The 26,034-nt window shown below is 33.2% G+C and overlaps 4 protein-coding genes across 5 annotated transcripts; 1 reads left to right on the forward strand and 3 right to left on the reverse strand.

The window, feature by feature from the left end:
* Positions 1-490: 490 nt before the first annotated feature.
* LOC140823327 (zinc finger protein CONSTANS-LIKE 13) lies at positions 491-3,300 on the reverse strand. Its single transcript, XM_073184606.1, has 4 exons — positions 2,575-3,300; positions 1,570-1,785; positions 1,185-1,468; positions 491-883 (listed from the first exon to the last, which is right to left on the reverse strand). The coding sequence occupies exons 1-4, from the start codon at positions 3,109-3,111 to the stop codon at positions 793-795; spliced, it is 1,128 nt and encodes a 375-aa protein (XP_073040707.1). The 5' UTR covers positions 3,112-3,300; the 3' UTR covers positions 491-792.
* A 3,855-nt stretch (positions 3,301-7,155) lies between these two features.
* On the reverse strand, positions 7,156-9,469 carry LOC140824732 (membrane-anchored ubiquitin-fold protein 3-like). 2 transcript variants are annotated; one of them, XM_073186277.1, is made up of 4 exons: positions 9,312-9,469; positions 8,400-8,620; positions 7,699-7,863; positions 7,156-7,487 (listed from the first exon to the last, which is right to left on the reverse strand). In XM_073186277.1, exons 2-4 carry the CDS (start codon positions 8,530-8,532, stop codon positions 7,453-7,455), a joined length of 333 nt encoding a protein of 110 aa, XP_073042378.1. In that variant the 5' UTR covers positions 8,533-8,620; positions 9,312-9,469; the 3' UTR covers positions 7,156-7,452. The 2 variants fall into 2 exon arrangements, with proteins under 2 accessions (XP_073042378.1, XP_073042377.1); XM_073186276.1 differs by having other exon boundaries at positions 7,156-7,491.
* Positions 9,470-10,932: 1,463 nt separating this feature from the next.
* Positions 10,933-11,760, reverse strand: LOC140824733 (monothiol glutaredoxin-S11-like). Its single transcript, XM_073186278.1, has one exon. It carries the CDS (start codon positions 11,632-11,634, stop codon positions 11,320-11,322), a length of 315 nt encoding a protein of 104 aa, XP_073042379.1. The 5' UTR covers positions 11,635-11,760; the 3' UTR covers positions 10,933-11,319.
* A 10,367-nt stretch (positions 11,761-22,127) lies between these two features.
* On the forward strand, positions 22,128-25,490 carry LOC140823328 (zinc finger CCCH domain-containing protein 32). Its single transcript, XM_073184607.1, is given in 9 exon segments — positions 22,128-22,571; positions 22,699-22,844; positions 23,141-23,188; positions 23,349-23,468; positions 23,586-23,792; positions 23,795-23,884; positions 24,009-24,314; positions 25,022-25,142; positions 25,218-25,490. Coding segments are annotated over 9 exon segments (1,110 nt in total). The 5' UTR covers positions 22,128-22,504; the 3' UTR covers positions 25,223-25,490.
* The last annotated feature ends 544 nt before the right edge of the window (positions 25,491-26,034 follow it).

Consider the following 26,034-nt stretch of genomic DNA (forward strand, 5'->3'; position numbering starts at 1 on the left):
AAACTGAATAAACCATACTAACATTGAAATGTTATTGTGACACCAAAATTTATTTGAGTAGATTTTTTGTGAGACAATTTCACGAATCTTTATCTATGAAATATGTCAACCCTACCAATATTTACAATAAAAAATAATACTCTTAACATAAAAAAGTAATATTTTTTCATAGATTATTCAAATAAGAGATCCGTCTCACAAAATACAACCTATAAGACCATCTCACACAAGTTTTTATCAATTTATTTACACTTTGATCGATCAAAAAATTTGTTAACTATCTTTGCTGATGTGTGTTTATTAGTAATTTTTGTATAACTATCTTTTTTCGATTTTTTCTCCAACTTATTTCAAATTTATCCAAGTTAATCTTATCTAATCTTAATAAAATAATATATACATTTTACACAATTTATCAAATACAAAAAAATTTAAAGTGTATCACGGTAAGCTAGTTATTATTATTATTATTATTATTATTATTCAAATGTATTAATTAAATTTTGACTAAACACGGTAACATTATACATCTCAAACTATGATGAATATACAACAACTGTATGTTTGTGTGCATAAAGTAGAGAGAGGATGAAACGAAACCAATGTTTCATGATTATCATGGACTGGCCGGTAAACTAAACACAAACTTCTTCCCATACAACCCCAGGGATGCAAATTCACCTTGGTTCATACGAAGGGAGACACCAAGTGTATACGTTTAGTCGGGTTAAGTTTCTTGACGTCTTGTCGATCAAAATCTCAGCGAAACGTGCCCTGTTCTTTTGTTTCGTTTTAGCGATCCATCTTTGCAAAACGGCCCTTAATTCTTGTCCTACCTTCTGCGCGCACCTTCCTCGATTCATATCTGATCTGCTTATTATACCTTTCAACAGATCATGCAAAAGAATTAATCATACGGACCTTCAATATTATGGTCATGATCAGGATGAAAAGCCTAAACCATGGGAAACCATTACTTCAGAAGATGTAAAGATGGGGAGTTTTGAATTATTAATACTCCCCATTTTATTTTAACCTGCAACTCAATCATTGGTCGGTTGATCATGTTTTAACAAGGGTGAAGCTCGTTTTTTTTTAAAAAGAACCAACTAGCAGTATGAGCTTGCACAAATTATTTGTTGAAGATGCACATAATTACAATATGAGAAATTATAAGTTTCTACCTTCGAGTTTTCCTTTTCTCTTTGTACCGTGAGATTGCAGTCTCTCTTTCCTGGCTGTTCATTTCCCGCACACCACCTTTAGAAATCACTTTAAGCATTTTGGAATCCGCAAGAACTTGGGGCTGCATTTCGAGGAAGCCATCTGCAGTACCCAAATTGTGGCCAACGTCTGAATCTTTGTCTGTTACTAAATGGTTTATTTCAATGAAGTTACTCGAAACGGGAGGATGAAAGCCTTGATCTCGAATTACACCAGTATAATCACACTGCTCATGTGCACTTGTCTGCAAACAAAGAGCAAAATCACGTCTTCCCTATCACTGTTTCAAAGAAGACTATCATCGATTATTTGATTATCTCGCCCAAGAAAGGAGAGTATTATTACCTCGTATGAAGTAACAAATGTTGGCACTGTGTTATTATCCATGCCTGGACTGTTGTACTTGTCCATCAACTGACACTTTTCGGGTGCTTGTGGTATAAATTCATCATGAGAGTCAATACATTCCAGGCAACTGCTGTAGTTGGGTTCTGCCTTCGCCATCTCACGAAGTTGGCAAAGTATTTCTTCTTTATATTTACCACATGTCGCATTTCGATTCTAATCAAGCAACAGTACCCAAAGAGAGGTCAAGTTTACTAAAGGCAAGATAACAATGACAACAAGATATTATTAGAAATGTATGAATGGAATATATTGAGCTAAATGTAGAGTGAACGTACCATGACAATCATGCAATCTCCAATTCTTAGTTTATATACATAATTCAAACAATAGACCTACAACTACAAGCACGCCCAAAAAATCCTACAAACTGCTAAGTCGCCGAAAAGATCAAAGAAATCACTCTCATATGTCAGATGCACAAAAACTAAGTCATCAAGTAGCACCTTGCAATAATGAAAGACTTCGTAAACTCGAAGTGATGGACATGGTCAACGTTTCAATTAGATAAAACAATGTTTTCTTTGCAGGGAAATCCAGAAGAAAGAATCAAAAGCAAGACCAATTTATCTGGGGGAAAACAGGTTTCCAGCCACAAGTGGTATCACCTTCTGCTCTACTGGATGCCACACGATCTTCTACATTCTACACTAATTTCATGTCTCATCACTAACCTAAGCTTCAATGGCAGCTAATTAGTGATTAAGAACGCGATAATATCTTGCACTCATCCTTGATAGACAACACTACTAGGGAAAACTAGTACAGTGCAACAACGCAGATCCTCCTCCTAATCCAGAAACAAATAATATAATATAATATAACAGTAGAGTTTCAGCTTCTGACTCAGTTAAACCCACAAACTTCTCCTTGTATTGAACAAAATCAAAACAACATGATAAAAACGTTAATAAAAGGAAGTGAATAATCGGGCAAGGAGAAGACCTTAGGCAGAGGTGGCACCCCCATGGCCTGAAATCTATGTCCAGAATCGGAGGAGTCATTCGACACGATCAAATCATCGATACTCACTATCGAAGGTGTTTCCCACACCAACAGATCCGACCACTCCTCATCATTTCCATCACCAAGATCCAAACTTTTCTTCCCCAACTCTTCAAACCCAAGAATATTCAGCAGCTCACTCACAGAAGGGCATCCGTTAAACCATTCAAGCGGGCGACGATCATGAATACACCTCACATCTTTGTGGGTCTCCCAATCACAGTTCTGGCAAAGAACTACAGATTCTGAGCAGCAAAATATCGACGCCGGAGAAGAGTCGCACGAATCGCAGAGGAGACACCTGCTATGTTTGGCGAAAAGCTGGTTCGTGGAGTGCACCTCACGATCGCAATTCAAGCAGAGCTTTGCTGAGTCAGCCCGACAATACAGAAGGGCCGTTGATTCGTTGCAGAAATCGCACAGACGGATTTCATAATCACAAAAGGCGTTACTTTCTTGGTCCACCATACTTCTCATACTGTGAAATTTCAAGGTCCGCCAATTCTCGGAGCCGGGTTCACAAGTTCCTTGGAAAAGAAACAAGATTTGGCCAACTGTTTGCAGTAGACGATGAATAATTCTTCAGAAGCAGTGTGGGTTCCTGTGAGAAGAAGAGAAAAGAACCTTATCGCTTTTTTCTTTTTCACGTGTGACCTAGACAAAGATTGGTCAAAACTCGTGATCTTTTTAACTTCTTTTTTTTTTAACTGTTTACAAATTCTTGTTATTGTTCATTAACAATAAATAGATTTGTTGAAAATAAAACATTGGTGTTAAAAATAAGAGTTGAAAATATTTAAATCAATGTGTGATGATTTATGTAATGATTTATTTATTTTTAGATTATTTTCAAAGAAATTTTATAAATAGTTCTCTCAATTTGCGAAAAAAACACGGCTGAGTGGAGAAAAATTTATAAAAGGGTGTAGGTTAATATATTTTGTGAGTTTGACATTTAGACTTATTACTGTAAATTTTTATTTTTAACACGTTATCAGCACGATACTCGAAGCATTTTCATATTTTTCCAAGCTCCAAAACACAAAAAAAAGGTAATAATATTTAAAACGAAAATATTTATTTTATTGTTTAATAATGTTTATTGTATATATATTTAATATATAATATCATTTTATTATATAAAAAGAGTATGTGATACTTCATTATAATAACGTGATATGATTATATTATTATACTGCTTATATAATTTTATTGTGTTACTGTTCATTTATTATATATTATATATATTTGAATCATGTTATTATATAAAAAGATTTTATGACACCTCATTACAATAACATGATATGATTATTTCTATTATATAAAAGGAGTATTTGACACGTCATTATAATATTGTGATGTAATATACATAATTATTTAAACATGATTAATTTTATATACATCATATTATTACCATAAAATTTAAATATACATAAATTTATTTTTTATGATTTTGTAACGGTCATAAACGACTAGTTTTTACCCTAAAAATATGATTTCACTAACATATTCAATAACTCCAAACTTACTCTTCTTCCCTAAAAACTTTTTTAGTCAAAATTTTCGAAAAAGAAGATGATGATTCTTTCAAAGTTATTTGGTATAATTATTTTGGTTATTATACTCACTAGTAGGGGTGTTCAAACTTCGGATAAAACCGAAAAAACCGAAAATCCAAACCAAAAAACCGAACACTAAACCGAACCGAAAACCGAATTTTATAATTCGGATATAAATGTTAAAACCGAAATTAATTTGGTTCAGTTTCGGATTATAAATGTCAAAACCAAACCGACCCAAAAAACCGAAATTTAATTAAATTAATAATGTTATTTTTATTTAATATTATTTATTGAGATGATATCAGTGAACGAAGAATTATTTTCAATAATACTTAGTTGATTATTGTTTATGTAATTCATTTGTACTTTATATGTAAATATTTTACTAAGAAATCATTTAAAAAGATAACATATTATATTTTATAATATCTTTATATTGTTAATTTAAATAATGTATCAAACCGAAATAACCGACCGAAATAATCGAACCATTTCGGTAGAAAACCAAACCGAACCGAAGAAAAATGGTTCGGATATCGGATTATATATTTGTAAAACCGAAAACCGAAAAAACCGAAATAAAAAACCGAAAACCGAACCGAACCGACCGATGAACACCCCTACTCACTAGTTTTGTATTTATCGAATAATATCTACCTCACATTTTTTCTTTATTTTTAAGAATGTTTGTACTTATAATTTATCCGTTATTTTTTATTGTCAATAGATTTAGAACTTAGTTAATAAAATATAGGCAAAAACTTGTGTGAGACGATCTCACGGGTCATATTTGTGAGACGGATCTCTTATTTAGGTTATCCATTGAAAGGTATTATTTTTATGCTAAGAGTATTACCTTTTATTGTGAATATGGGTAGGATTGGCCCGTCTCACAGATTAAGATCCGTGAGACGGTCTCACATGAGACCCACTCTAAAATGTAATGTTATTTTTCTAGTACCACCATGTCAAATTTGGCAAAGCTTGAATTTGTCACGCTGGACATTACGACAAAAAATTATATTTCATGGACTCTCGATGTAGATATATGCATCTTGAGTCATTGGACCTAAGTGAGACCAATAAAAAAAATGATATTCTCATAATCACAATATAAAGCAAAATCTATAATATTTTTGTGTTGATATCTTGATAAAAGATTAAAATGTGACAATCTCATTGAAAAATATCTCATGGCTTTATCAAAATGACTAAAAGAAATATTTGAACGTAGAAGGGAAGTTATGCTTCCGACCGTCCGTGATGAATGAAATACGTTAAGATCCCGAGATTTGAAGAGAGTCAGTTATTATAATTCAGCGATGTATAGAATAAATCGCAATTAAAATTTTGTGGACATGATGATACAGAATCAGAAATGCTTGAAAAAACATTTTTCACTTTTCAAGTATCAAATATAACTCTACAAAAATAATATAGAGTGTGTGGCTTAGCGAGATATTATGAACTTATCACATATCTTCTTGACGCGGAAAAGAACAAGGAGCTGCTAGGTATCTACGGGGAACGACAGACTTGAAAATTTTGTATTCAAAAAATATTAATCAAAGTATAATTGGTAATGCTGATGCTGAGTATTTATCTTATCCACAGAAGACACGTTACCAAACCAGATATGTATTTACCCGTGGAGGCACTGCAATTTCTTGACGTTCACAGAAACAATCGCTCGTAAAAACTTTATCAAATCACGCCGAGATTATTGCATTACGTGAAGCAAGCCATGAATGTGTGTGGCTAAAATCAATGATCGAACATATCCAAATCTCATGCGGATTATCATTCGACAAGAAGCATTTGTCACTATATGAAGATAACGCTGCAAGTGTTACTCAAATGAAAGAATGATACATAAAAAGCGACGGAACTAAACATATCCCCCCTAAGTTCTTCTCATTTATCCAAAAACTTGAGAAGAATAAAGATATTGATGTTCGTCACAATCAGTCAAGTGAAAACTCATCAGATCTTCTCACAAACACACTTCATAAGACAATATTCAGAAATCATATATATGATATTGGGATGCGCAATCTACAAAATTTGTGAAGAACCGTTCGTGTTAACATGAGTGAGAGTTTACGTGGCTGCACTATTTTTCCCTTACTATGGTTTTATCTCAATTAGTTTTTCCTAGTAAGGTTTTTAAGTAGACAATATAAAAACACGTAATGAAGACAATCATTGTATCATGATCATCGTCACAAAGAGAGTGTTGAAAATAAAAGATTGAGTGTTAAAAATAAGAGTTGTAAATATTGAAAAGTAGTGTGCGATGATGTATATAATGATGTATTTATTTTTGGATTATTTCCAAATAAATTCTATAAATATTTTTCTCAATTTTTTGGATTATTTCCAAAGAAGTTCTATAAATAGGTCTCTCAATTTGTGGAAAAAAACACAATTGAGTGGAGAAAATTTTATAAAAGTGTGTAGTTTAATATATCTTGTAAGTTTGAAATTTTTACCTTTTACCGTAAATTTTTACTTTTAACAAGATTAAATTTGTTGATGTTCAAGATGATAATTTACATTTTAACGGTCACTTTGCTTTACAAATACTCATATCATTATATTCTCTTGTAACATAATAAAAATAAAGTAGATATTTTGTGATATGATTTCACCGATGGATCTAATCTATATCTAAAATAAAAAAAAAAATCATATTGATATAGATAGCATCAAAATATTAAATATTTACTTTTCAACCAAAAAAAAAAGGGTAATGGAATCGAACAGAGTCCTAGACTTTGTGTAGGACTTGTAATATAGTCTTAAAAGATTCTTTTCACACAGAGGCACCCAATGAAATAAGAAGGCAAAAGGCATTTTGGAACCAGGAAAGAAGAGTGGCACATCATTTTCGTACTGAGTCCCAAGCAAGTTTTGATATTTATGTTTAAAGGACCCACAGACAGTACAACTCCTCCAACAACTGTATTGTAATCACCCTTTTTTCATTTCTAGCAGATTCTCAAACATCCAACTTGGTTCATGTGCTGTGGGTCATACATCTTTATTTTGGAACTATACAGAAGAATTAATAGGAAACCAACCACAATTCAAAGAAAATGTTCCCTGTTCTTTTGTTTTAAATCTTGAGATTAATTTTCCTTTGATCATTCAATCTATCTATAAAAAAAGAATATATTTCTAATCTTCGAAACTACTGTTGGAGTCGTCTACCTTCCATTCGGCGCATGCATCAAGTATATATTTGGGTTCTGTTCTAAAGCACGGGGCAACAACGTGGACCCTGATTTTCTGCCTTGCACCAAAAAAGAAGGCGGCATAAACACCAATCAGCTACTAGAGTAGCATTTCATGTGCCACCAAAGAATGAAATTAAGAGATGAATTTACTGACATATATTGATATGGAATGTGTTTGATACAATATATAGGCTCAAAATACGTAGCATCAAAAAAATATCATATGAAAACTTTTGTAATTAAATGGAGGGAACGGCACATACCTGTCCTTCGTCTAGCATCAGGAGGTTGTACAACTACATGCATTGTAACAACTTCCCCAAGAATGACGCATAATCTAGACTCAGCAAGTGTCTTTCCGTCCTCGAGAATTTCCCCAGCATGTATTATTTTCATGTCATCCACGGAAGTTGGTATGGTTGATTTATCTAAAAGAAACATAAATTTTGAACTTTAAGCGACCATAACTTAATTATAAGCAGTCAAATGGAAGTGTCATGCTCGGAACCAAACTGAAAGCCATAAAAAAGTTCAAGATATGTTTAGCACAGTGCACACAACAGAACTTGATCAAATGGCCCAAAGAACTTCCACACTGATACACATAAGATAGGTTTTGACCAACTCTAACCATGAACTTGTTCTTTGAAGCCTCTAGGCATATGCAACTAAATAATTATGCATCCAGAAAAAAAGTACAAAATATCCAAACCCATATGTCGACTTAGAGAGGCTGAGAGAATCACAGCACCTTGTATCTATTGAAAAAATAAAATTACACAAGCCACATTGCAGGATCACATTTCCATGACGCATCGATCAGTCAATAGTTCATTCACTCTCTTCAGTAAGAAACTATAAGGCACATAATACTGTTAGCAACAAACTAGACACTACAGTGAGTGTACTAAGATTCTTTTTTGCCTCAAGAATTTATAGAAATTTAGAGCAGAAGAATCACAACCTTGAGGCCACTCTGACATAAGCCTTTCTTTTATAGTATCAGTATTAGTTGACAATGGGTAGTTTCCCTGACATATATCTGTTCCATCAGAAATTCTGAACCTAAGTTCAAGTTGTTGCACTCCCTCAGCCATAGTAGACCTTCCTTACTATATTTTCCAAATCCCAATGCGACACGGACTACTGCTCTTCGAGTAAACAAAATGAACTCACAAAACGTACCTGTCAACAATAATTTCAGAGCAATGTTTTATGCATATAGATAAATGCCACGGACTATGAAATTAAGGTTCGAATTTGTCGAGAGGAGGTGTCATTCTCTGCATTTTTTTAAAACTTAGCATCACAGCATTTCGAAACAAACATGATGGAAACTGACGAGCAATATTCAATCATACATACAAATTCAAATTCGGAGGTTCAAATTCAATCAAAATTTACACGCCTCAGTCAATTCGCAAGAAACATCAAGAACATAAACAGAAACTGTGCATTTGTTTCACCAATTAGAGGGCAAGAAAGCACTTCATATGATTCAAAAGTTTCTGCTAACGAAGAAAACTCAAAGAAAGCTCTGCATTACGGAAACCATAGACTCCTACTGTAAGACAAGAAAACGACGAACAAATCATCTCTATAATAAACCGAACAAGTACAAAAACCCCCCATGTTCATCAAATTACATCTCCAAACCCCCTCATTCTTCAGAAGATATTCAAGATGAAATAAAAACTCGGAAACCCGAGTAACTGCAACTTGAGACTGAATTACACAAATCATTTACTTTCTACTTCAAAGAAAGACAAATTTCCATTAATTTTCTTTTAACAAAGACAGAAAAGCATCAAAAGAAATAAAAGTTCGAAAAACAAAATTTGAAGGGAAAAAAAGGCGGGGAGCGCAACCATTTTACCTGATCAAAGACACCAATCCAGTGGGAGATCAAAACGATTCGTAAGGTTGGAAATAACTCTCCGGCTGGAGATGGAATGGAGATTATCTGAATAATCTCCGGTCCGATCAACGGCAAGGATGGGGAGAATTCGAGTTACGGCCGGGTTTGACTATGTGAGTTTTGGTTATCAGCTCCCCGTCACTTTCTGTATTTGTACTTCTCCTTTGCGCCTATGGCTAACAAAACACGTGTCATACGGGTCGTACACAAAGAAATCGGGCTAAGAAAAACTGAACCGGGTTAAGATGAATATGATTTGGGCCTTTGAATTTTGATCTCATGACAATGTAAAAGAATATATATAGTTTTGATATTCTGCACATCTATCGTGCATATTTTTGTGAGCATCGATGATGTGTCACTCATCTATTGAATGTGTAATTTTTTTATATTTCATCACATCCAATAATAGGTGAGTGACACCTCATCGATGCTCATAAAAGTGTGCAGGATATATATATATATATATATATATATATATATATATATATATATATATATATATATATATATATAATGGCAAATGTACAAATAATTCGTTCAAAAAAAAAATAGTCACGAAAATATACATGATACATTCAGAATCCAAATATTAAAAATTGGTCACATTACACGTGGAAAAACGACGCAGATGTAGCATAGAAAAACACGTAATTTCTCCCGAAATAACCCATAATTCATGATGATAGCACAAGGAACAAAACACTATCAACTCAATTTCATAATTCAACATAATCTTTACTTTCATGAATAAATAAATATATATATATATATATATATATATATATATATATTATTTATCAAACATTTCCTCAAAAAAGTATCATAATTGGACTTTTATTTGTTATTCGAATATTCCGAGTATATGATCAATTTATCAATGAATTATTATTTATTTTATGTTATTTGATATATGTAACAAAATATCAGGATTCGAATTAAAAAAGGGAGCATTGTAAATAGAAAAGGCAAGAGGAATTGGATCCCTCCCTATCTTTCTTTCCTTGTCGAAGATAAAGCGAGTGAATCTGCATGTCTTCTTATTCAAAAGTGGGAACATTATTTTGATGTGTCCCCTTCAACCAAATTTTTAATTTAATTAAATTCTTGAAACCATTCTTTTTTTTTTCTCTAGAAATTCTTGTATATACTTTTCTAGGTTGGCTACGTGTTAGTTAATTCTCACATCTTCGAAGCCACAAGGTAACGTGCTTTAATTAGTTGCACTAAATGCAAAAGTACTTAATTTGAATGTCAAATCATTTTAAATTACATTTAATTGTTACCCAACTTCTAAAGGGAAAATTTAATCATGCAGAACTTTTAAGTATACAATGAACGATAAGGGAAATGCATCCAAGATGCGAAAAGTATTGAGCAACGTAGATGGAGAGATTATTTGTAATATATTCCAATTACGGAGAAGGAACACAACTTTCTGGATACGAACGCAACCTTATGTGATAAGCCAATTGACACAATGTTTCCGAATGGGCACAATGGGATACAATGTCTTCGAATGAGGGCAATCTTTATTTCCAAGTTAAAAATTATTTTCCAACTAAATTTCGTCCAAAAATATTAATACAGTCAATAGACCACACCACACTACATCGCACCGCATGCATCCTAGAGATGTGCGACAACTTCATTTATTTCAATATTCCAACAATACATTAATTTAACGATCTACGTAGTTATAAATCATATCGACATATCATAGCTAAACTTGTAAACAACATGCCCATGCTAAGTTAATTACACAAAACCTACTGCATTATCTATGATTAAAACACGTACGTACACTAGCTAAGCTAACAGTCATGCAAGAAGTAAATCTTATTTATTCTGCTACTATATATATATATATATATATATATATATATATATATATATATATATATATATATATATATATATATATATATATATATATATATATATATATATATATATATAAGACACATTAATTAGCCTGGTAATAAGGTTTGAGCAGTGGAATCAAGGAGCCACTCAAGTGGAGAGACATGACTTCATTAGTTGAACCGACCATCTTTCCGTTGATGAAAACTGCAGGTATAGGCCCGCTGAATCCCATCCTCATCAAGGCCTTCTCGATTTCCTTCCCCTCGGGGTCGCGGTCTATTTCGTAGATGTTAGGTTTTACGTGGAGTTCTTGGAACAGTATCTGCACCGCGTAGCACAAGCAGCAACTGCTCTTGCTGAAGATCATGATACCGTTTTCTGATGCCAGTTTTAGTATCTTCTCGGCCATATTCATTTCTTGAATCCGATCCGACGTAGATTATTTATGTGTGATGGGAATTCAAAACTGAAACAAGAGCTACAAAATTTGATAAAATCAATGCATGAGACTTGAGAAGTTTGCTGCGCTCTATTTATAAAGGAATTAAGACCGTGTTAGAGTGGAGTGCTTTTTCCCTTGAAAAGAAGGTAAATGGTCTCTGCTAACTGGATCGGATGCCCCAAAAACATCTTTAAAGGCACTTTTTCAAGAAAGACACTAAAGTTATGTTTAGATACTGGATTCCAATTTCTAGAGTGGAACCATATTGGCGATCAAATCTCACTACAAATAAGCATATTTTTTTAAATAAGTTTTGAATTTCGAGTTTTGCATTTCTACATTTACCAGACTAGTGTTTATATGTCTCAATAACATTGCTACGTCCATTTCGCACGTTTTCGACTATAGGAAAAAGCCTGCATGCACCATGAAAACTTATGTTTTTTTGCTTGAAATTTTTTTTTTTCCAGCCTTTTCTTTTCCGAACTAATTGTTAATTAATACTGGATCCGAACTAAGCATTTTACATGAACAGTTTATTGAAGTTGCTATCTTTTTCACCTCTTTTGAATAGATTCTGTTGTAATGGAAACATTCTTGACCGTGCATGCAGCTAGCCATTCAGTGTCATCTCCAAAAACTTTTGCTACTGATAAATTTAATAAAAAAATACATGTATGTCAAGATCAATCACTGAAAAGAATCGGAGTGGTGATTTTTGAAACCACGTTGCACGCCTACTCACCTTACAGTTAAACAAATCATTCTGCAAATGAGAAAATAAATGTCACCATTAATATTGCACCGAATTAAAAAGAACACGGTTTTCAAAAGGGCTTCTGTCAAATCCGTGAATTTTAATATTTTCCACCATCCCTTTCCAGTTGATGTAGAATATATATTCTCCTATCACTGCTATATATCGAAGAACCAGAATATCTGAGAGTGCTTTCGGTGGTGAATCTTGGTAATAGTTGCACTCATATGATGGACTGAACAATGGCAATTTTCTTGAATTGTTTCTATTTTTATATGTTTTAAATGTAATTTTTTTTATGAATACATGCTCTTTTCCTCCTTATAATTGACATGAGAAAATGTGTGAGAGCTGGAATTTATAGCAGCAGCTAGCATTTTGCAGCAGCTAGCAGTATTCAGCATCAATGCAAAAATTCCAGCAGAAGTTAACAATTACAGGAGCAACTAATATTTCAGAAGCTGATAATTTTCCAGCAGATAAAATCCAGCAGGAGTTCAGTAGCACGAGATTCCAGCAGACAGTTACTGATTCAGCTTATGACTTGTAAATTTGAGAGCAATGCCAGTGTCGACAAACCCGGTTCCTGGGACGTGACAAAATGAGATAGATGGGTCACCCGAATTTTATTTAATATACAAAACTAAAATTGTAGTTTTCCCTAACATTTTATTAATATCAATATATTGCATGTGTATATCATGAAAATGAGTTCTATCGATCTTCAAAAGTTTTTGGAATTTTATCCCATCCTCTCAGGAATGGCGTGCAAGATAATAATGAAAATTATGGAGACAATTTTTTATTCTTTTTTAATGACGATAGAAGTCATGGAACCTGCATCTACAGTCATTCGATGCTTATGATAACATTTGAGTTAGTGCAATAGCTTGCAAATAACACAAATTAAACCAGATGAACTATACCAGAGCCTGAGAAGCTACGATGTTGGTGTAAGAGGAATAGAACTCTCGACTATTCGTCACCTATTCAACCAATTCGGACATCAGTTAAGAAAATTATTTTCCATTCCTACTTGATATCATAGAGTTCTTATCAGCATGTAACTTCTATCTACTTGATTTAGATCTTTACAAAAATAGAGATCTTCCCAATTAGGTAACTAAATATATCTCATTACTTTCAAACCATAATCTAAATAAATAAATTTCTTTATTTTCATTATGAGCCAACGAGCTCGAGCTCATTATTACAATATATACCGGCCAGTTTTATTTTCTGGACTTTGCGAAAAGGAAACAGACTCAAGTGCAAACAGGATGCCAATGGGGTTCGACAGGGCGTGTTTGCCATCCTCATCCTCGTCCCTGATTTCCATTCTCACTCCCATACTCGCTCTGATCCTCGTTTCTAAATATTAATGTGACAAGATATGAGTGGGTTCAAGGATTTTTTTCAAATTAAAACTTATTATTATCTATTATTATTAGTATTAATACTAATAATAATATATTTTATTAGTTATTAATACTAATAATAATATTATTTTATTATTAGTATTACTTTCAGGGCATGTTCGGAGATGAGATAATAATCTCATACCTATCTCGAACTACTTCGGAGATTTTAAAAAAATCACCGAGCCCGAATCCAAAAAATCGGAGATCTCCGTCCCTATTTCGAGCTTTTCCCACGGGACCCCAAACCCGTGAGAAAAGTTGTACATCCCGTGCAATGGTCATTTTACTACGATTTTCTAGTCCTTACCAATTAGCGCCACCATCAATCAATCAATTAAACTTGATGGTTGATATTAATGTTGGTTTGACAAACTGAATTACGATTATCACAGAGTAACCTTGAATTTCAATCCCTGCCAACAAATTAATAGCGTCTACAAAAACCTCCAATTACGATAAGCAAATATTACGATATTTCAGCTCATATATATCGAGTAAGTTTACCTTGCCCACCTCATGGCGCCCGCTCACATGACGGGATCGGAGAGCTGGTACGTTTAAGAAGATGTTCACATGAATATCTTGGAAGCATTTAATGCAACATGTTTCTCAAAAAAAAATGTGTGAGGAGACGACCGATGTGATATTTCACAATTATGTTCTCATTTGAGGTGTCCTGCAAGATGTACCAATTATTATGTTTAATTGTTCAAACGAAATTTGGTACTTGCCCGCTGGTTGAATCACACTGTCTACAGATTATTATTTTATGATCTACACTTACATTTTAGTCAAGACTATTGGAAAAGGAAAGCACATCTGTCGTCGTAATATTAAGACGATATTGTAAGTCTATTCGATTTATACTTAGAGCGAAAAATAATACTTTTAAAACAATAAAAAAAATATTTTTATCTTATAAAATGACTTAGAACGTTCTCATCGAAAATTTTGTGTATAATATTATATTATATAAACAAAATGCCGAACATGTATAAATGTTCCTATTTAAGGTTAAAAGACCCACAAATAGAAAACCATGAACGAATATTTACTTTTTCATAAATCATAAATATAAATTGTACATCTTTTCAAATATAATACGAGTATGTTTTCTGTGATCAGCATTATTAATTTATATCTGTGAGATGTGTTGACTCAATCATAATTATTATGACAAATAATATTTTCAGCATAAAAAAAGTAATATTTTTTTCATGATATGTGTCGAGTTAAATATCTATCTCATTAAATTAATATGTGAAACGATTTCACAAAAGTTTTTATTAATATATATATATATATATATATATATATATATATATATATATATATATATATATATATATATATATATATATATATATATATATATATATATATATATAAGACACACACACACACGATTGTGCTCGGGAACACTAACTCACATACATTTAAATATTTATGATTATGATTTATTTATATTAGACGCATAAAATATAGCTAAATTGTCATAATCTCTATTAGTGTAACTACCTAGATCTCTCCTATTAGAACGTGAAAAAGGAAAAAGAAAAAAAAATCCCCATTGTAATAAAAAAAATAAAACATTATATATAATCTAAATGAAACAAAAAATTTAAAGAATAATTTTACGCAATAGAGAATCATATAAATGAACCTAGATGTTCAATGGTGAAAATAGGACGATCGATGAGCCATCATTAAGGTATTGCCCGAGTATCGTTTTTTCACACATAAAATGCAATAAAAGTTTAGAAAATTTTAGATTTGATTTTCAAAACATGACTTGGACGTGATTAAATCCGCGTAAGATAGCTTAGAGTTATTTATCTTTGCGTTCTAAACGTTAAACACCAAACAATTCTGGGATTAACAGAGATAATTTTTCTCATAAGTCTCTATTAACAATCAACCAGAAGTCTTTCTTCAATCCTTAATCAATTTCATGATCTAATACCATATTCTTCTTCTAATTTGCACTAGAGAGAATATAAAATTATAACTTTAAATTGAAATCAAGTCGGAAGACGGTAGGACTCAGGCTGAACCAAGACGGCACAACGACGGACATGTGGTGGTGTCACGGACGAGCGGTGTTTTGTCAAACAATGATTGGCGAAAACTTTGAGTGTTTTGGGGAAAGAGAAAAATTATAGCATTTAAATATGACATGTATTGTTATATTTATAATTTTTATGGATTAATTAGTATCGTACTAGAAATCATTAATTAAAATTCTACTAGGACTCTAACTTGAGAGATTTCACTTTGTCGAAAAACTCCAATAGATTTTATTGTCTAACTATGATTCCTACTAGTTAGATTTGTAATAGGATTTTCCAATCCTATTAATCAAATAATTCATGTTTGAATCGTGACGCTACTAGAACTCTTCTAGATCAAGTTTTTTCTCTTTTGTTAAATATCTCATGTAGTATTTTCAACTTTTGGCAACACATGATATATTCAAATAAATATTATTTAATTAATTAATTCTAGACTCTTCTAGAATATTTCTTGATAATTTTACACACTAGTCAAAACTACTTAATTAATACCTAATCGGCATGTTCTAAATTTACTAATTAAATAATTATGACTATTATAATCTCGGTCAATGATTAGACAATGTCGATGTGACGAGTTAAATCTCGTTATTATAAATAAAACTGAAAATTCAAAAGATCAGAATTTTTCATTGCCTTGTTTTTTGCTGGTGTCTATTATGAAAATCTTCCTAAATTAGGCCATTACAAACTCCTCACTAAATTCACACTCAAGCTAGATTTCACAACTTACAAATATGGAATACACATATAAAGACTTTTATAAGCTGTGTTTGATCTCTATCAAACTTTATCATCAAATCCAACTCTTTGAATTAAACTATCTCAACGGGAACACAAAATTCAATACTTGCATGATCATAAATGATTTAGGGATACAACAAGCCATGAGTTCACAACTTCATGTAATTCAGGACAAAATTGTGCTTACCCTAGTTAGCATCATTATTTGCATCAACCGCTTGATCAAAAACATCAGAACTCAGGTCTGATTTCACCCATCAGATAATAGTAAAAGCGTCTAATATCATCATTTAATCATCCCTTAGGTATCATTGATAGTCCCTGAAAGAACCACTATGTTATAGTTAGCATACAGTACAATCTCTTCAACTTTTATATACGGATCAAATATGCAAACACTGGTATATCGAGAATTGCAAATGAATTCGATAACGATATGATGTATCTTGAGTATTCATAATGACATTGCTCGTCCAACTAAGAAAAAAAATTTCCTCAAAGCACAATTCATATTATGACCAGAGATTTCTTGCTCTATGAACTCATTATATCATATAAGATATCTACACCCGTAAGTGAGTGATGAATCCTTACTACAATGCATCATCTACGTATGTCGAAACTACACTCAATCTCGCCACTTGATGACCTCATGGAATCGGTAAACGAGTCAAAGTACAATACTAGCATGTTGAGTCTCTATTTTGTCCCGGGTAAAAAGACTAATAATGTACAATTATAACCACGTAATAATTCACTTGATAAGTGATAATACTTGAAAAGTATAAGAGAGAGTTGTTCATTGCAATCATCATATTATTATCCATTTGTATGATTGAACATTTTCATTTCATATTAATGAAACATGACGTTAACATCACAAATGTTAGTCTCGAGCTTAAGAGACATTTGTCTTTATTTTAGGCCGCTGAATCGAATAAGAACAAATTTGGAATATACAGTACACATCTTAATGGATTTAGTGATATACGTTACAAGATAGACCTCATTGTACCATAGTATATTCAAGGACTTTATCTGTGAAGCTTGCATTAGTATACGATTAAAGTAAATGTCATAATTAGATGAAATCGTAAAATATTATTAAAATAATGATTATTTTTACGTAAGAGTCAATCAAACTCAAGTCACAAGTTAGCTTGTTAGACTCTTACTCTAAAGCCTTACTATTTCTCTTTAAACTTAGGATTGTCATCAGTTTTTCCAAAAAAAAAAAAAAATTGTCATCACTTTACTCTTTACGCCTTGAATTAGACCTAGTTGTATAGTTGTTCATTATCAAATTTCATCATTTCGCCTTGGAAGTTGAATCTCATCCACACTAAGGAATGTTTTCAATCAGTAAAGAAAAGTTGATTATCAGCTTTTGGCTTAAAAAAGTCAGTTTGTTTAATTGAGCATGCTTCATGTAATGCCCGAGATTATATCACTGTAATTAAATATTGATTAATGAACAGAATTGAGATTTCAGGAGCGAAAGTAAGATACGAGTGGAGAAGCCGAGCGCCAGTGTGCAACAAGTTTAGTAATCAGACAGAATGTTCGGCGCCCAAGCGGTAGAATTAACCGCCCGAGCGGTAGAAATAACCGCCCGAGCGCCAGTGTATAACAAGATGAATGCTCGGACAGAACGTTCCGTGCCCGAGCAGTAATTCGTGACCGCCCGAGCACCGCCCTATATGTGAGAAAAATAAATAAGACACGTAGCTGAATCATGCAAGTTGATATATATAAACCAATTCCATTTTACCTAATAGAATTCTGATTTTGCAAGATCCAGCCGTTAGAATTTCAATACGACTTCAGTACCGTGCTCCTCTCGTTACAGGCTTCACACAGACGTAATTTTTCTTATGTTTTGATATGATTTGAAAATATGATATTGAAGGAATCAGATATGATTCATATATGGTGTTCTTGTGATACTAGACATCATATAATCGAAATCAGATTGAATAACAGATATCATATGAAATTGTTATGACTTTCGAAATGGATTTGATTGAGATTTGATATCAAATTTGTATTGTTATTGATTATGAGTGTGGGAATTGATATTTGTTGATTTGTATTGCTGGGTATATTGAGATTGTGCAGTTATGCCGTTTAACAGAATGAGATCGAGTTCTGATTATATCTGATATTGATTGGGGTATATGTTGATATTGTATTCGTCGAATATGTTATGCCAGATTTGTATCGAAGATTTCAAAGACAGAACAGAGCTGAAACCCAACGAAAGAAAGGTATAAATCAATGTTAACCGAGAGACCGACTCGAGTTAGACTTGACTTGAGTTTCCCTAAACCACATACTTGTTTGTTATTGTTTTAATATCTTTGTATCATTTGAATGTATATGCTTATTCTATTGATTTATAGAATAGCAGAGAAAATAAGATAGATTACGAAAACGAGTCATTGGCAGATGTGTCAAGTCTGTGGCAAAGGTGCCTAAACATTGGATGATTGGTTTATATCGATGTTGCTTAGAAGTAGATATACTTCTATTGTTGAGATTCGATATATGTGCCAACGTCCGGGAACCGGGATCCCTAGACTAGACTAAATCATAGTCGAGTCAGAGATATGAGTTTGAGTTACAGTTTTATATCATTTCATGTTTCAGATTGATACATGTTATTGATGATTGTTATGCTTTCTTATATGTTTTTATATGATTGCATGTATACGTTGTTTATAATGGAAATATTATTCTCACCGGAGTTATCCGACTATTGTTGTGTTTGTATGTGTGCATGAAAACAGGTGGGATATGATCAGGATCAAGACGAGGATGAAAGATTATATTTTAGCATCAGAGATATGAGTTTGAGTTACAGTAATAGCTATTGTTGTATGTCTGTATGTATGTTTTCATTAGTGGATATGTAGTGAAAGAACAGTAGTTTGTTATGACATACTTTAGTACAAGACTTGTACTTTATTTTAAATATGTATATCAGACTGATTCCATTACGTTCTGCATTTGTATAAAAAAAATTTATACTCAGTTTATTTAATTGATCCAATTATTCTCAAGAATGATTAAGAAATGAATTAGCGTCCGGGTCCCCACACTTCAAAACGAATTTAACAAGTCGGTCCTAAATGCAGAAGTCGAGGGTAAACTATAATAGGTTGATAAGAGCATTGTCTCTGATCGAATTATATGTTATTTATATATTTATACTCAGTTATAGTTTGTACTGCAAAAGCTTATCCTTAGTCTATTGAGAAACTACTGAGTTCTCAAACGAAGAGTTTTTGAGTACATGACTATATAATTGGAGTAGAAGATTCAAGTACCCCTAGCATAATAGTTAAGTCAAGGATCATCATTAAATGAGTCAGCCCAAACAAAAATTGAAGCTTCAAATCCTTATCTCGATCCTTCAAGTCAACCATTCATATCGTGAAGTGAAGTGAGAGAAAGAGATCAATCTTAGACCTCAAACAGATAAGGAAAATCTAATTTTGATACTAATGAGTTTTTAGTTTCTCCTTTTGAAGTATATCAGCAGAATTGAGAGAAATTTAAAAGTATAATATAAATTAAACCAGTTATAGCTTGGGTTGACACATAAAAAAATTTTCCAATGATATGGATAAAAAAACTATGCCTATCATAAGGAAGTCAATACATGGTATGAGTTTGGAGCTCTGACCTTAGTATATACCACAACACCCAATTTCTTAGAAATATTTGTACTATCAAAATAAATTCAGGAAAATGTTCATGAAACATAGACAAATAACAATTATTTGTCTATAGTATACATTCTAAGCAATACTTCTTTTGTGCATGAAAAAAATCGGTTGGGAAAGGACACAAAGCTTCACATTTTGTCAAGCTTAGGAGTCTAGATATGAGTATAAAAAAATTCATCAAAGATCCTCCAGTAAATGAAACACCTCTTGTGTCTTGACTTACTAAATATGACATATCTACCAGAAGAGCATGATGGATATGGGTCTATCTCACAAAGATGTACAAAATCAAGTTTCAATTTTTTTTAGTCAAAATTCAGTTAACTGTTATTTCCTATTAAATACAATGACATGAAAATTATAGGATTTATAGAAGAAATATTTGAAAAAAATAAGAAATCTTCCATGGAACAACGAAGTATCGAGAAGTAAAGAATCTCACCAGAAATTTTGCAATATGACTCACATTGGAAGATTCTCACAAAAAATATATTCGGAATGCGCGAACCAGAATTCGAGAATGATCTTCAAGTCATCTTTTTCTCGAAGACCACTAAAAAGTAAAAGATTCGTCGACCAAGTTAAAGAAGACATATGACAGGTCACCACAAAAAGATAGGTCCACAAATTAATGAATTAAATGACCACTAAATAATAGAAGATCAGACCACCCACTACAAGACATTGTCGGTACCAACTGACAAGCAGTAATGAATAAAGTTATCTACAAGTCTGAAATTCGAATTTGAAATATGGAGAAGACTTCTATAAATAAAATTACAGAAGAAAGTTTAAGATATCGATTATCCCCTTCAATTTTTTTCTCAATAAATATTGTAATATTGTATTTCACTTTACGTGTGTTATAATTCCAGCTACTGTAAGTAGCTAAACAAATAATCTTCTTCTCTAGAAGAGGTTACTAATGTAATAACATTTAGTATGTTTGAATAAAATAATCAGATTTTTTCTCCTCTCACGTAGTAATTTAATTTAAATATATTATTATACATATTGATGTAAGAAACGAAATAAAGTTGTACTAACTGTTACTGAAGAAATTTGCGTCAAAAACCATAAATTACTGACTATATGGTTAGATTATAAGGAGCCGTTTATGAAATCCGGTGGTTGTAAATTGTCTAACTGACAAAGAAAAGAGCCGTGGTCTACCATGCAATAAATGCTTATGCACCGAACCTACTATCACTTTCAATTTTTCAAGCATCACTCACATAAAAGACACAAGACAAGATAAAACATATTTATTTATCAAAATGATGAAAAATAAATCATCTTAACCAAAGAAATAAGATTTTGGGCCCAAATATCTAGTTCAATGAAACGATCATCGCCAAATCTAAGTAATGTGTAGGATAATTCTTAGCAAGGTAAAAAAAATTAGAATTATTCTAATTAGACGAAAAAAAAATATATATATATATTATATATATATATATATTTTTTTTTCGTCTAATTAGAATAATTCTAATTTTTTTTACCCATATATATATATATATCTATATATATATATATATAAAATAGAAAAATGACAAATGATTGGATGCAATTTCGAGAAATAGGTAAATTGAAGAGAGAAATAGAGTGTCGGTCAAGGCTGATATAATACTATTGCGTTTTTAAGCCAATTTGGAGAGGAAAAACAAAAAACGCGCTTGAGCATTAAATGCTGAACCCGCTTTCTTTCACACATTTGGCGGGTACGCGAACGGACGAAAAAGTTGTAGAGAAAATACCGATGAGTGGGGGAGAGAGCGAACCCCAAAAAGCGAAAGGAAAAATCGTAAGCGGGGGAGAGCGACCGCATAAATACGATCGTACGAACCAAGACTATTATACTATACTTTCAATTCAAGAATCACACTGTGGGAATAATAATAATAATAGAAAGCAAAAAGAAAACCAAGAACTCACTCTCCACTGTTTGGGGATTTCTTTAGTACAAGACGCGAAGGCCTCCTCCTCGTACGTAGTAAAGATAGCGGGCGATTGTGAGATTGAGGCGTCATTGTAGGATAAGAGGATAGAACTTTTTGTAGGAGAGGATTCTTGGTTGCCCTTTTGCCCTTTTTTGATTGAGTGGAGTTAAGAAGAGGAATGGAGCTGTACGGGTCGCAGTCGGGTCAGCCGCAGGGGGAGTGGGGTCAAGATACTGGCGTGAGAGGTGGGTTCGGTCCGGATTTCGTGTTTCTTTCTTGTGTTTCTTTAACTTGGAATGTGGTTTTTTTTAGGGTTTTGTCGTGAAAGAAGGATTTCTTGATCATGTGGTTATCTTTTTTTTACCAATGTAGAATCAATGCGGAGGTTGAATTTGTGGGAGAGTGAAGTGTACCCGGATAGACCGGGTCAGCCCGACTGTGCGTATTATATGCGGACCGGGTCGTGTGGGTACGGTGCCAAGTGCCGGTTTCATCACCCCCGGGATCGTGGCAGCGATGTACGCCCCTGATCACACAACTCTGGTTTTAACCTTCGTTAATCTTATGTCGGTGCTTCTTGCATTGATTCAGGGGTTTTGATGCGCTATTTTTTTTATGGGTGCTTCCCCTTTTTTAATCTAAGTTCAGTATTTGGAAGCTCTTGAAAAAAGATCTCATATTTTGTTAACCTCGTTCTTGGTTCAGCCAAGCGGATGGGCGTCTTGTTTTTGATATACTGACTTTAGTTTATGGTTTACCGATAATTTATAAAGTCGCTGTAAATTCTTTAAGCTGTTTAATTCATTTTCAACAGTTTGGAGTTGGAGAGTATCCGGAGCGAGTAGGGGAGCCAGCATGTCAGGTACCCCCTGCTGTCTGTGTTTGAGCGATTGATTGAGCTAAGCTTATTTAGTTTTTTTATATTGTGTTTGGATTGTTTAATGATCTAATAAATGTGGATGACTGCACCATTCATTGTATTATACACACTCCTTACTGATTTGCTCTGGCGAAATCTGCAGTATTATTTACGAACAGGGACCTGTAAATTTGGTGTGTCCTGCAAGTTTAATCACCCCAAAAATGCGGGTGGATCATTGACCAATGTACCTCTAAATGTTTTTGGATATCCGTTACGACCGGTAATAATTCCTTGTATATATATATATACACACACACACACATGACAGTATGTGTATTTCTTGTTAAAAAAGGAGTTTTTGTACTTTTAATTTCTAAGGATCATTATCCTCTGACAGGGGGAGAAAGAGTGTTCCTACTATTTGAAATCGGGGCAATGCAAATTTGGCACAACATGTAAATTCGATCATCCTCAACCAGCTGGTTCAGCTGTGCCTGCATCTGCACGTCCATTTTATGCGAACGTGCAGTCTCTTTCTTCTGTGTCTCCTGAGCAGTATGATAGCTCATCGAGCAGCTATAGAGTTGCGAGGCCCCCTATAGTGCCTGGTTGCCTGGTTCTTACGTTGCTGGTGCTTATGGCCCCATGCTGCTTCAACATGGAGTGGTTCCCATTTCAAATTGGAATCCATACTCGGTAGCTTCTTCTTCTTGTTTTTTTTTTAATAAAAATGGAGAACTTATAGATTTTGTAATCTTATAATGTAAGTTGTTTATCCTTATCAAGTAATGCTCACATGTAGACGGTTTTGCTGGTCCAGGGAGCAGTAAGCCCTACACCATCACCTGGTGCTCAACCCTCAGTGGGGGCACCTTCTATTTACGGGATGTCACAGCTAGGTTCTTCTGCACCTGCCATTACAGGAGTTTATCCCCAGTTACCTTCTTCGAGCAACATAAATAAGGAACTTCAGTTTCCAGAAAGACCTGGACAGCCGAACTGCAACTATTACATGAGAACTGGGGATTGTAAATATGGATCATCTTGTAGGTATAACCATCCACCAGATTGGCTCTTGTCGAAAACTAATTGTGCTCTTAGCCCCATGGGGCTTCCTCTACGCCCGGTAAGTTTGGTCCCTTTTGTACGACCTGATTGATTCGAATAAAACGAAAGAACATGATTGCTGTTGCTAGTTATCTGTTTATGTGTACGCATATTTTACCTTTTATTGCCTTTATCTTTGTATTTACATATTTGTTTAGAACTTCTGATTTGTGCCTTCCTTAGTTTCACCTAACCTGCATTGGAGGGGCTCAAGTCCAATCCCAGGGAACACTGTGACGATTAGTTTTTGTCATGGTTTGTTTTGTACTGTGGACATTTTTAATTTCTCGATGAAGTGGGTATTTAGCTTTGTAGTTTTTAAGACATGGTTGGACTGGTCTTGGCTTTTAGTGGCATGAATTCTGCATTTGTATTTGAATGAATCATCTTTGGCTGGATCGCGAGTTTAGCTGGTAAAGTGGCAATTTTATGATTCTTGTCGGTGATCTCTCTCTCTCTTTTTGTTTTTTTGTTTTTTTGGGGCTACCTTATCGACATGTATATAAAATTCAGTATTTGAATTTCAAATAATTGATGAAAGGTTCTCAAGTGTTAAAAACTTTCTACCAACAAAATTGATCAAAAAACCAGAACCAGGGATGTTTCGCGCCGAATTGCTAGATAATGCTAAGTTAGATAGTCGTAAAACAGTTCTCCTACTTGACCAATTGGTGAACTAACCGTGTTTACACAATATAGTTGATTCTTGTGACTTGGGATAAACAGGGGATGCAAGCCTGCAGTTTTTATTTGCAGAATGGACACTGCAAGTTTGGGCGTACATGCAAATTCGATCATCCGCCAACTGTAAAATACAGCCCGTCTTCTTCTTATTCTGAAATGCCAGGTACTCCTTTCGGTACACGCCCGTTAGCATACCACCTCGTACCAACTTATTATTCATTTTGATTGATCACTGCAGGATAAATACAAACGCTTCCCGCGGTTCATTTGTCGACTCTTCTTCTATTCAATTGTGAATATAATAAAACCAGAAGAACAGATGATGAATGTACTCAATTTCTGTATTACCCTTTTAATTTTTATGTCTGCAACACCCTCTTTAGTAGGGGATTTGTGTAAAACTTGTTTGAACAACAATATCTTGGGTGGTTGGGATTTGGCATGTAAAGAGTTGAAACTTCATACATTATTTAATCGTTTAAGAGGAGATCTGTGCCGTGGTTGTTTTGTCTATTTAGTGCCATGTTTATGTTTCATCGGACATATAAATTATATGATTACATGCAATTATTCCACTGCTGGTGCTAGCTCCTGGGCAATCTCATCGTGTAAACAAATCGAGTTGGTTTCATTTTATATCGGAAGTTATCAAATCTTAGTCAAATCCAAATTTTTTCCAATTGTTTTTAGTCCAAATTATTTTGGTGGATGATCCGATAATTTTAATCTTCTCTTAATATAATATAATTATATTAATAAATATATTTCAAACATTTTAATTTATATTTTCAAACAATAATTTAAATAGCTAGCTAAAGTCTCGAGCTTTCCTTAGAAATATTTCCTTAGAAATAAATCCATTGTCAGATAATTATTTTTTATTGTGAATATTGATATAATTGACAGATTAAGATCCGTGATATGGTCTCATAAGAGATTCACTCATTTATTTATATAAAAAAACTCTCTTAAAATTATCTTAATTTAAAAAAATTGGTAATTCCAAGTATATATATATGTGTGTGTGTGTGTGTGTTATTCATTGATCATGTTCG

The sequence above is a fragment of the Primulina eburnea genome, chromosome 2 (genome assembly GCF_022965805.1).
Source record: "Primulina eburnea isolate SZY01 chromosome 2, ASM2296580v1, whole genome shotgun sequence".
NCBI lineage: Eukaryota > Viridiplantae > Streptophyta > Magnoliopsida > Lamiales > Gesneriaceae > Primulina > Primulina eburnea.

Bases quoted from the DNA above. Each gene is read 5' to 3' on its own strand.
- LOC140824732 (XM_073186276.1), bottom strand. From the start codon at position 8,532: ATGGCTGAGGGAGTGCAACAACTTGAACTTAGGTTCAGAATTTCTGAT. The intron at 7,864-8,399 runs GTTGTGATTCTT...TGTTTCTTTTAG, and splicing joins TATGTCAGAGTGGCCTCAAG to ATAAATCAACCATACCAACT. The intron at 7,492-7,698 runs GTATGTGCCGTT...TTTTGGTGCAAG, and splicing joins TGATGCTAGACGAAGGACAG to GCAGAAAATCAGGGTCCACG.
- LOC140823327 (XM_073184606.1), bottom strand. From the start codon at position 3,111: ATGAGAAGTATGGTGGACCAAGAAAGTAACGCCTTTTGTGATTATGAA. The intron at 1,786-2,574 runs GTCTTCTCCTTG...TTGCTTGATTAG, and splicing joins GGGTGCCACCTCTGCCTAAG to AATCGAAATGCGACATGTGG. The intron at 1,469-1,569 runs GTAATAATACTC...CTTTGTTTGCAG, and splicing joins CATTTGTTACTTCATACGAG to ACAAGTGCACATGAGCAGTG.
- LOC140824733 (XM_073186278.1), bottom strand. From the start codon at position 11,634: ATGAATATGGCCGAGAAGATACTAAAACTGGCATCAGAAAACGGTATC.